Source organism: Rhinolophus ferrumequinum, chromosome 11 (assembly GCF_004115265.2).
Source record: "Rhinolophus ferrumequinum isolate MPI-CBG mRhiFer1 chromosome 11, mRhiFer1_v1.p, whole genome shotgun sequence".
In the NCBI taxonomy this organism is placed as follows: Eukaryota; Metazoa; Chordata; class Mammalia; order Chiroptera; family Rhinolophidae; genus Rhinolophus; species Rhinolophus ferrumequinum.
Window position 1 is genome coordinate 26,100,622 of NC_046294.1, and position 12,767 is coordinate 26,113,388.

General features: G+C 35.7%; 1 protein-coding gene across 1 annotated transcript in view; it reads left to right on the plus strand.

Moving 5' to 3' along the window:
• DCDC1 (doublecortin domain containing 1) overlaps positions 1–12,767 on the plus strand; it is a 382,228-nt gene that overhangs the window by 200,201 nt on the left and 169,260 nt on the right. The window contains exons 15-17 of the mRNA XM_033119858.1: positions 975–1,080; positions 7,782–7,916; positions 10,402–10,520. Coding sequence (XP_032975749.1) covers positions 975–1,080; positions 7,782–7,916; positions 10,402–10,520 — 360 coding nt within the window. The remainder of the gene's footprint in view (positions 1–974; positions 1,081–7,781; positions 7,917–10,401; positions 10,521–12,767) is intronic.

Consider the following 12,767-nt stretch of genomic DNA (forward strand, 5'->3'; position numbering starts at 1 on the left):
CTTCCCAGGTACAATGAATACTGTTTTATTGGGTAGATTCAAATTCAATATAGGTGCCTCTGTATAACAATGTGAAACTGCCTTTATTGAACACAACTAATTTGAAGATAATCTACTTAATTTTTGGATTCCATTTAAATTTTCTTTCAATGCTTTTAAAGTGGATCGTTTGAAATCTTAATAATCATACTCTTATTTATTTTTCTCAGAGTATTGAAAAATATGCTAACGTGTTTCCCTGAAAATAAGACCTAACCAGACAATAAGCCCTAGCATGATTTTTCAGGATGACATCCCCTGAACATAAGCCCTAATGCATCTTTTGAAGCAAAGCTTACTATAAGACACGGTCTTATTTTTGGGGAAACACAGTGTTACCAGTGCCAGAACCGGTCGGTTTCTGTTAAATAGCATGCTGTATGGTATGTCGTAACATATCAATGTTGCACTGAGTAATTTTCTTTAGGGTAAGGGCCAGCTCGCTATTAAAATAAATGATTTGGCTGAATTAAGAATGACACTCGATACCTCCAGTTTGTAGTACCTCTTGAGATTCTTTTAAAAATACCAAACCAATGTGCTTAACCCAACTATTATAAGTATAAACACATCTGTTATTATTCATAGTCCAGTGTATTTAGAATATAAATTGAGCAATGAAGTGCTATCAGTGCTCCACTATAAGTGCTTTTGTAAGGAAAAAAAGTCATTTTGTTTCTTTGTTCTATTAATAATTAATTGGGCATGGAATCCCCCAATGTCATAAATAATTACCAGGTAAAAATTTAAAACTTTTCCCAATTATAGATACCAAAGCACTTTACAAATTTCTGTTTCAAAGATTATGAATTATACATTGATCTTACTCTCACTAAAAGAGTATAAGATGCATAAATTATTATACTAATAAATTAAAGAGTATTATAAATACATTTCATTCTAACAAAAATGATCACGTGTTTTACTTTCCTTAGTTGGGAAGTTTGTGAGGGATTTCCAATGAATTTCAGTGGCACCAGTCAAGAGATACCTGATCAATTTGAAAAGGTGGACTTGGAGAACCATTTCTTACAGAACAAGGTCAGAATTATATGTTGTAATTAATGTGAGTATTTTATGTATTGGATACTCAATACATGGTGATGAAGTAGAAATATTTGTGAAAGTTTTTAAAAGCTGGGATTATTTTACAACTGTATTATTCTTTACTTCCTGTTAATTAAGTACTTTAAAACTGAATCATTATATAGCATTCCTACTTGAAAAAATTTTACCTGAATTGCATCATTCAAGTACTATTGTTTAGCATATTTTCTGTATACCTACTGTATTAATAAGTTGGAGTTGTTTAAAAAAGTCTTTAAGATGGCTGGCTGTCTCTCTCTGTATTTTGGGATCTGATCTGTATCTAAGGAACATGAGTTCTTTAGAAAACCCAATTTATGACAAGCCAATCCAGAAGGTCTATTTATTAATTTACACTTACAAAATTTATCCTGTCAGTAAAGATTTTGTTTTCTAACTGAACTATGAAAGGCATTTTAAACATTGTCTTCAAAGAAAGAGTAATTCTTTTGTTTTTCTCAGCTGGGAAACTATGTAGGGTAGTTTATTTCAGCAGCATGAGCTTTAGTATTTGAACTCATGAAATCAAAACCAAAAGGTGCCCACAGAGCTAGAGATGCCCAAAGAAAGTAGGACTTCCTGTTAACTGGTGTGGGCCTTTTATTTCCAAGAGACAATGCAAAAACACATTGACCCAAATTGCTCTTTTTGAATTTCTCCATGGTGCCCATTCAGTCTATTATGTCAAAATTTATACTGAAAATATTAGTTGTTTCAAGGTGCATATAAATCTAAATAGTATAATTGTAAAATAGAATAAAATCAATGATCGTTTCTAATCCTGTTTTTGAGCAAATTTAGAAAATATATGTAGGTTGAATGGAGCAATAAGAATTAATGCCTTTTATGTTTTATATTCATCTGACATTTAGATTTCTTTACCATAGTTCTGATCCTGGTGGCGTTCCTTTTTAGGTTTATGCTGTAACATTATTGTCCTGCTCAAAAACCTGTATGCTTGGCTGTTGCCAGCTGAGTTTGCGTGTCCTCATCTGGCCTTCACCGATCTCCATGATTCTCCTTCAGTCGTCCCCCATTCGCAATCTGCCTTTTCAATCTTCTCCTCTTCTTGATCTTCTTTGTACCCAGCACTATAGTCAGAGCTAATAAATCGTGTCCTAACATGCTTTGCACTTTGGTGTACTTGTACCATGGCTCGTGTTCTTTGCCTAAGAAATAACCTCCACCATTACTATTCCTTGCCTTAAGGCTTGATTCAACTTCCTCTTCCTTCCATGAAGCCTTCTCAGATCATCCAGAGAAAATTAACCTCAAATGATTTTGTGTCCTCAGAACTCATTTTCGTCCTTTGAAAATTGTTAGAGTTTATGTTTTAGTGTAGGCATTTACTTGCATTTGTGTTTTTCCCCTCCATTAAATTGAGAACTCTTTGGATGCTGACATTATGTCTTACTCATCTTTGTGTTCTGGAGTGCTAGCACAAAGTCTTGAACATAGGGCAAATGCACAATACATTTCTGATGAGTGATTTTTAAAATTTAGCTATAACCTATCTTTCAAGGCCTTCTATTGTCTAATATGTTTATTGTGTGTTAGCCAAGCCAGATTGTTCATTTGTTGTCTTCTGAAAGCACGCCATGATTTCTGTTATTCTGCCCATGTGGATCCTTCTGCTTATAATTCAGCTTCTCTTTCTTTGTCAGCACCCCCAGTCTTCTCTTTTACTGTTGTGCCATGTCCTAGCATGATGTCTGGCATATAGCTGGCATTTAATAAGTGTTTGTTGAAATCCTGCCCATGTGCCTGCTCCATAAAAATCTTTCTTTACCCAACCCTACCCCCAAACCAGACATGATGTTTCTGGCTTCGATAACCCCATTACATCCATTCTGTGCCATTTATAACAACATTGCACTCGATGCTGTTCCTCTTACAATGTTTTTGGGGATGATTTGAAGTTAATTAATGCTCCAAGTTTGGGCATATTTCAGGTCACATTGGGATAGGAAGGGGAGAATAGTAGATTCCACAGAGAATGTTGAGATCAGATCGTAAAAGGTCTTAATTGAATGTGAAGGATTCTGGATGTTGTTCTGTAGAAAACAAGGAGCCACTGGAAATATCAAGCAGAGGCAAGATCTGATTTGATCCTTGTGTGAGGAAGATAACTCAGGTGGTCCTCGTCTTATCCTCCCAGCTAGATTAGAAATTCCTTGAGGGCAAAGGGCATTCCAATCATCCTTATCTCTGCAGAAACATCTAGATGCTCAGATTTAGCTAAATGGAATTGAATTCACTACTTAATTAACTTGTTCAACAGAAACCAGCTCAAACTTAAAAAAAAAAAAAATGGGTATCAAAGAGTTATCACAGGAAAAGAACCCAAAGGCTTCTCTTGGATTTTAAGCCAAAGTAGGACTTTAAAAGAAAACTATATTTTCTATTTTGCAAAATGATAGAATAACAATCCCCAGTTATTTCAGCATTGTTAATTGGTTCTAATGATCCAGTGAAAGTGAGAAAACACCCATCTTAAGTAAAAGTTTGTACACTATTGCATTTTGAAAGAAGAAATTGGTTTTGCATAAAATTTCAGTCCAATCAAAATACTAGAGTAAGAAAGCAAAGATTTAATGAACTGTCTAAGTAATGAGAAACTTTAGAAGAAAAATGGCTCTCCCTTAGCCGTGAAAACTTTAAAATCCTTTCAGAAAAATGTCTTCAATTAAATACAGAGAGTTGATCAGTGTATTGGAAACAGTACTTTAATAACCTGAAAAGGAGCATTTTTAAAGAAAGATTCAGGCAGAGGAGATGGCTATCTACAGGCTCTTCATGCTCCTTGTAGTCAAGAAGACACTAAGAGGATTACAACAGGGGCAGAGTCTCTGAGGGAGGCAAAAGCCGATATTCTTGATTCCTACGTTTTGAAATTGGCTTGAGATAGAGATATCAGTGCCTAACCCCTGACTGTTCTTTCAAATCTCTTATTGACAAGTGAAACCTTCCCTACAGAGAAAAATTTGGAACATGTAATCCCTATTAGTAACGTGGGCGACAGAAACAACCCTGATAAAGACAACCTGTTGCTCTTTTATCTATTTCAAAAAAAAAAAAATAAATAAGATTCGGAATCTACTCCAAATGGACAATTTGGCAAATACATCTCTCAACAGTTCTCTATTGTTACTTAAATTGGCAACATTTTTAGATTGCCCAGTTTAAGGGCAATAAAATTATATGTTTCCATGACATGGGTGAGATGTAAACTTCATGGTAGTTAATATAAAAGAAAAAAATCATGAGAAGAATAGCTTGGGGAATGCCTGGTTATGGGAAAGTATAGAAGAAAAAATGGACTCCAGTGTTTGGCAGGTCATATATTTTGCCAAAATGAAAAGGCAACTTATTTTGATCCTAGCCTTTCAGTATGATAAGACATCAGCAGAATTTTAATGACAATTTTCAATATGGAAACAGCAAGAAAAACACCAAGTTATGAGTTTAGAATTATGGCATAGTTGTTGCAAGTTAACTTGTAAATTCAGCAGTTAGGGATGCTAACAGAATATGTTATTCTGTATGTCACAAAGGAGACTGGGAAAGAAAACAATTTTTTACTATCCTGTTTCTTTGAAGAGCAGTATAAATTACAAATAATTTATACTGGGGAAAATACAAAACTTTAATTTAAATTTTGTACTGATTGTCATTGGAATAGGACACGGGACTTTAAATAAAATCCCGTTTCTTCCCTATTTTTAGACTAACAGTTGGAAGCTATTTGAGGACTGCTTACCTAGATCTTAGATATTTTGCCTTATTTGGTTGTGTAATTATGTGCTCACTGATATTTTCTGCTTTCAGACTTTTCCAATTCTGCTTTCAGCCTTAGAGATGGGTGGATTGATCAGCTATAGATTTATAGAATGGAAACAATAAAAATGAACATCAGAGACAGGAGGAAAGAGATTTTAGAATATTTCTTATAGTTGTGATTTTAATTTATATATCAAATTATTTAACTTGGCCTTACATTCTCTACCAAAAGTATAAAAATCTCATATAATTTCTGTGTGGTAAACAAACTGTTTAGAATGGTTGTGATCTATGAGCTTCTTCTTTCAAGAAAAGTTTTATTGTTTTGTATTTTGTTCCTCAATAGATCTGTAAGAAAAGCCAACTGGGTCCCTTATTGTTTTGAATTTGCACACTAATGTTGAAGGCTACTCCACTTTCATTAGTGATTCGGAAAAAGAAAAAAAAGAAGTTTTAAGTGGCCCGGCACATGTATGCATCATTTTTATCACTGGCAGCTTCTATATCAGCACAGTTTATTCAGACAAGCAAATCATAGTGATCATGCAAAGGGAGCTATGTATTAGGTATTCAAAGGAATAAAACAGAACAGAATTGCCTTTTTTTTTTTTTTTTTTGATTCTCAGGACTTGAAAAGGTTCAATGACATATATAATGGTGTGTATTTAGAAACCAGTCTCAGCATAAATATTTTTATACACATATCTGTGCACGTGCATGCATGCGCTTGTCTGTGTGCATGCATGAACATGTGTGCACACGCACACACACACACACACACACAACATATTATGTTGTGGGTTGTCAAAGCACTTTTCTAAATTTCATTTTTCAGTTTTTATCTTCCCCACCTTCATTAATGTTTGGTCTAACGCTAACTGATCAGATTAAAATAAAAATAAAAAGGTGATGTCACGAAGAGAAACTTAATGGCCATTGTTAGTTTTAAGTGAATCAGAACCCCAGACTTGGCAAGATTTTTTTTTTTTTTTCCATAACACAAAATGAAGCTGCCTTAGTGGGCCTGGCTGTGTCTGGTCTATGTAGAATCACTTGGGAACTGTCCAGCAAAATATCTTTCGAAGAACAGCATGGTGTTAACACTGGGTGCCAACCCAAGACAGACACAAAGGACCCCTTCGCTCTTCACCAATAAGCCAACTGTTAAAAGATTAAACCATGTTGTGGAGATAACAAGAATTTAGGCCCTGGCAGCAGGTGCTGTACAAAGAAGCAGTTGGCAGTACGTTTCTTCTGTCTGACTAGTTCCAGTCAAAACAATCTTCTTCCCAGTTGAAGAGGAGAGTTTTGAGGGTGATGGGAACTTGAAGTTAGGAGGTTGAGTAAGAGTGTTACTTTAAATGCTGAGTCCTATGGTGCATGGATTAGTAGAATATAGTTTATCATTGTTCACAAACCGTGGGGGATTCCCCTCCAGAACCAAGCCACTGCTGGCTAACTGGGGATACACAATCACAGAGCTGTAAGTCAGATCTGCTTATGTGGTGGGGTGGCTGTAGTTTTTAAATTTTATTTTCACATAGAGGAGTAGTATGATATTGTCTTCTCTTGAGAAGTTATAGAATAATTAGTAAATATATTAGTTGCACCCTTCTGTTATTGCTTGATCACATTAGAAAAATATCACCTTTTAAATGATCATTCAATTTTTGTTATTTTTAAAAAAACCATTTGCTGCCCAATACATATCTACTACAATTAGCACCGATTTAGAATACACATTTTAGTATTAGAAAGTAATTTAAATTGTTATTGAAGCAACATCATTTATTGGGTTTAAAGCATAAACAAGCATATTCCCATATCCTGTACAAATTAATTTTGGTACTTAAAAACTTAGCATGATTGCTCAGAAGAAGTGATCGTGTAAGTTAGGAGATAAGGTTTATTAAACTATGAAGTGACAGAATTCCTACAGGTGACATGAATGCCTGTTAATAGGACAATCAAGTTGGAACGAGAAGCCATAAAAGGTGCCCGATACCTTTCACGTCTGTCATCTGATTACCAGCACAAATGCAGTGTCTCCCCAGTCGGTCCCCTCCTGTCCATGTCCACAACTGTCACTAACGTCTCAACTCATTATCTCTTTATTCTTAAGAGATTGTGTGGGCCCCTAACTGCTCTCTTTGCCCTCGATGTCTCCGTCTCACAATACACTGTATGTACCCTTGCCAGATCAGCCTTACTAAAATTTGCCGTAATCCAGTCCCTCCTGCTTGAAAGCTTTCACTGGCCCCCTGCTCACATCTAAGTCCATCGCCTTACACTTGACCCCTTCTACAGTTTGGCCAAATTTACCTTTTGAGCCTATCGACAAGTCCTCAGATACATGGATTATGCTTCCTTGCCTTTGTTTGGGATACTTTTGTGTTCTTCATTATTCCTGTACAACTGTCTCCATCCTCTAAGGCCTGGTCCAGATGTTACGTCTCTCAAGGTGCTCCATTCTGTGTTGCTGCAGCAGAAATGAGCCTTCCATTCTTTGAATACCTATAATGCTATTTAATCATCCACATGGAACTTAACATGAAATTGTGTGTGTGTGTGTGTGTTATGTGTGTATTGTTGCTGTTGTTGCTGATGCTGCCGCCTCTACTGTGGTGAGTTTCTTAAGGGCAGGAAAATTATTTTATAATATCCCGCCCCCCACAGTCTAGGGCCTTGCATATCAGAACTGGTACTCAACAACTATTGATTTAATTGAATTAAGCAGAGTCGAGCACTACTATTTCAAAAGAGACCTTCTCAATCAGAAACATAACGTCCTGGGATAAATACTTTGGGTAAGTGCATTGAGGAAGGTTAACTTTCAGACTCTAAGTGAAAAACGCGTACTTCTTCTCATGGTATAGGTGGATCCCAGTATTGTCCTTTATGCCTCTGTTTCCATTGGAAAGCGGAGTTCCTCGAGGAGTGAAGTGAACAGCGCAAGTCACATAGTGCCATCGATGCTCTGGCCTGCAGCCAGCGTGTGGCTGATCACAAAGGTACCCAAGACTGACTGCTCTCCCTGAGTGACTTCCTGTGCTCGCCAGCTCACCATATTGCTCCTGCCCCTAGTGCCCTCTTGCCCACAAGCATGCCAGTGACAGTGTGATAAGTTGTTCGCTGTTACGAATGCTGCTGCGTGCCCTTGGTTTGTCTAGTGCCCAGGACTTCTTTGGTACGCCACGTGAGCACTTAATTCCCTGTTAGATGTGCTAATTAATTCATGCTCCAGAGTGCATTTAAACCCAGCATAAACGTTATGGATAGTCTGTAGACTCACCATTTTCATGAGATTTGTCTGAATGTCATTTGCTACCACTCCGAATCTTCATAGTTGTGCTTCTTGGAGCCTGCTGGATTAGCACCATGTAATGACGGCATAGTCTTTGTAAGGACAGTTTTAGAAGAAATCCCTAAGTATAAAATGTGAACAGTTGTGAACAACAACACATTTATACCTGTGCATTGGCACTATTTAGTTTTCTACTTTACTATTGAAATATGTTTTGGAATTGCCACCAAATATTTATGTCTGGAAAGAGATGGTGCAGTTTGGATCTCCCCAGCTTGGATCTCCCTTCGCCTCTTCGCTATGCACTGTTTTTGTTTCTTCTTAGCACTTCCATGAGGTCAGAATCACCCAGCAAGTTTACTGCTACTTACTTTTTTTTTGGGGGGGGGGAGGAGGTTGAAACTATTTCCTCAAATGAAATTTTAGATTGCCCTTCATTATTATTTTCTTATTCCCTGAGAATTAAAAACAAACATACAGAGTAATTAAGACATAAAGGTACTAAGGCATATTATTCATTCTATATAACAAGGCAGAATGAGGTTAGACGAGATATTTCTTAAATAGGTTTCCAACCTGGAGACTATTAACTACTAGCCCTTTTTCAGTTGCATTTTGTTTCTGATTTAATAATCACGTCTGCCATTTTGTTAAACATCTGCTATATGTTAGGCATCATATACACATTTATTATCTCATTTAATCTTATAAAAACTCTGCAGGTTTTCATTATACAGCCAAAAAAACTGTGTCTGGTAAGTGGACGAGGAAGGATTCTTGGTCTGTCTGACTTCAAAACGTACGCCTAGTTACTGTAATATAATACACTGCTCTGTATTTGACCAATTGATAGAAGTGTTTTCATTTTAGCACTGCCACTGAACACCTGTGTGACGTCAGGTAAGCAACATACTTTATCTGGCCCTTCATCTTCTCATCTACAGAGTCAGACCAGTGGATGTAGAAGGTGCTTTTCTAGATCTCGTATTCTGTAATTCTATGGTATCTGTTTGTAAAATTTTATGATGTAAAATAACCTGTGCTTATCTAAAATTTCCTCAAAAATAATGGAAATGGTTACTGAAAAGAGTATGGGTTTTGGAGTTAGATTGGAATAGACTCTTTTGTGTGACCTTAGAAAAGTTACTTAGCCACATGCATCGAGACACTGTTTCCTTATCTACAAAATGAAGTTAATCAGACCTGTTTTGCACAGTAACTATGAAGATTGAATGAGAAAGCATGTCGGAAGTTCAAGCATAGTATCTGGTATACAGAAAGTGCTTAATAAATGATGATTCTTTTCCTCACCCCAAGCAGTTTCTTTTCTGTATAGAGAACCATGATCAAATGAGGATTCCATTCAGTGCTGATTAAAACCAAATTTTTTAAAAAATGCTTTTCTTAAGTCATCATACATTTCTTTCCCACACAACAAAAACGTGAGAAATAAAAGTTACATGCTAAAAAGAAAACAATTTTGAGAATCTTTAGATTGAACATTCTCTACCTTTTTTCAAAATGAAACTTTTTACCTGTTCAGATAGAGAATTTTGTGTACCACAAATTCTCAATGTGTGTGACTAAATTTTTCAGTGTTTGTCACTTATTTGAAAGGTTTTGTTGATTCACTAAACAAGAAAATTGTTACATGGCTATTCAAACAATGTTCCCAATCAATTTCCTTATTAGAGAATCCTAACATTTAAAATAAAAGCAATTCACAAACCCACCTTAAAATGTTTAGCCCATGGTATTTAGACCCAAAGTAAAACTTTCAATTGGTATGAAGGTTAAAGATTTGTTTCAATCTTGTCAGTTCACTGCACTTTTTTTTTTCCTGTGCATACATATTTTTCAAGTAAGCTCTGTAGTTATAACAAGTGACACGTGATGGACCCCAAATCGCTGCACTGTGAAATATGCACAGAAAAAAAAAGGACAAATGAAGATATCAAGGTCTGTTTTATTTTTGCACTGAACTATGAAATGCCACCCTTGTCGGACAGAGAAGATCACTGACTCTGAGCAGGGCTCACTGACTGCTAAGTTGTGGGTACTGTTTCACTTTCAGCAACTGTTAATATCCAGGGTTATCCAGGCATAATGACCTCACTATGTGCGACACATTGTTGAATTTTCTGGTTCTTTTAACTTATTTAGACCTTTCTCCTCTCTCTATTCATTGGAAGACTGGAATGATCCTGAGCCGAGCGATAACTCAGGGCTGCCTAGCTGTTGGTCATCCAATCAGAGTCAAGGCTGCTGAGGGAACATCACTAGAAGGATATAAATTAATCCTACAGAAAAGGTAATGCTTATGAGCTATTTAACTCAAAACAATAAATGTTAATTTCAGTATTTCTGAGCAGTCAAATCATGATGCCTCCTGGCTTAGATGGAATATTCAGTCTGTGTTTAAATTTTATAACATCAATATTAAGTTTTCTAATCTAAAATGAGTTTGAAAACGTATCCCATTTACCTTGGTATTGTGTCTTAGATATTTTAAACAGTGAAATGTTGGCTTCCAACGTGTACCTACGTTGCAGAAAAGTTGCTACTTTATAATTATCATGTTGTATGTGTATTCGTAACCTTTTCTCTATGTTCTAAATATAAAATATTGAACTATGAAAGAAAAATCAAGGAAACAAAATGTTGCTGGCTTGTAAACAACTGAAAGTGTCCTTTCTATTTGTTTTTTTTCTGACTTTGGATTATAAAATTAAAATTAAAAAATAAAATTTAAAAATTTAGCTATGAAGAAGAAAATTGATTTATATTCAACAGTCTGGAACTATTGTCTCCTAGATGCTTTCTTTTTTCTTGTCCATTTGTCTTCTGATTTCACCTGTGTTGACAAAAATAAATCCTGTTGTACTTCAGGACTTAGAAAGCTATTACCCAACTACTTCTGGCTAAATAGGCAGTTAGGATGTGCTAAAGATTGAAACCAGAGCTAGGGAACTCAGGCACCATTGAAACTAGTCCAGCTGCTAATACAGAAGGGAAATTTTCTCTACTATGCAAAATAGATTGTCCAACAGGTATTAGAATATTACAAAATGGCATATACCTCTTACTCTAGCAAAAAGAAAAAATTTCTGAGCCTGACAACCATTGTAATTTCTTTATATTGTATTGTTACATTTAATCCTACAACAACCTAATAAGGTATATATTATTATTATCATCTTTACAGATGAGGAAATAAAGACATAGAAAAGTCAGTCATTCACTCGGGGACCTACTAAGTGGTTGGGTATGATTGCAAACCCAAGCAGTCAGATTCTGTAACTTCTTCTTTGCCACAACACTACACTGCCTCTAGGTTAAAGTCTAGTCAGACAATTGCCAGTGAGTGCCAAGTATAGTAGCAAATATCTCAGTGGATGTGTCACCAATAGTGAGGTCATTGAGAAACCCAGGTGGAAGGGAGAGGGAAGCAGTAGCTTGTCAGCATGCAAACTACCCAGTGCTAATACAGTCCTAAACACATACTTCCCAAGGAGGGATAAACAAACCCAAAGCAGTCCCATTCTGATGTGGTGCTGTGTGTGGAGTGGGTAACAAGATATCTGGAGCAGAATCAGTGCTATAAACTAATGACATATCAAGAATCAACGTGTGATGATAATGACAAGGCCAGACCATGGAACATGGAGACACAGATGCTTCTGCTCATTTAGTCCGTGGTTATAACAAAGACAAAAATCAATCAATTGTAACTGATTCAGAAACTACACACTTATTGAATAGACAGCATACTAAAACAGTTGTTATAACTGTATTTCATATACTCAAGAAGCTAGAGGGAAGATTAAGCATATTAAATAGAGACATGGAAGATATAAAAAGACTAAAATCAAATTTCTGGAGATGACAACGACAATGTATGAAATGTAAAATATATTTAATATGACTAATGGCATATTAGACATTGTGGAAGAAAATATTAATGAACTTGAAAACAATAGAAACTATTCACAATGAAAGCCAGAGAGAAAAAAAATACTGAAAAAAAAAAAAAGGAACACAGCATCACTGAGATGTGAGAAACTTCATATAGCCTAATCTCTGAGTAATTAGATTTTCTGAAAGGAAGAAATAGAGAACAGAATATTGGAAGAAAAGCTTTCTGAAAAATTTCCAAATTTTGTGAGAATTATAACCTAGAGATTGAAGAAGTTCAGCATATTCTAAGCACAAGAAATGGAGAAATGAAACCAAATAAAATCATAATAAAATTGCCTAAAATTACTGGTAAAGAGAAAATCTTAAAAGCATACAAAGAAAAAAGACATATGTAAGAGGAACAAAGATAAGGTTGGCCAATTTCTTTTTGGCAGTAATACAAGTGAGAAGAAAGTGGAAGAACATCTTTAAAATGCTAAGTGAAAACAAACAAACAAACCTGTCCTTTCCCAATATTTCAAATATTCACAAACTGAAAGAATTTATTACCAACAGATCTGCACAACAAACAATATTAAAAGAAGTCCTTCAAGGAGAAGAAAAATGATACCAGATGGAAATAAAGAGCATTGGGAATAGT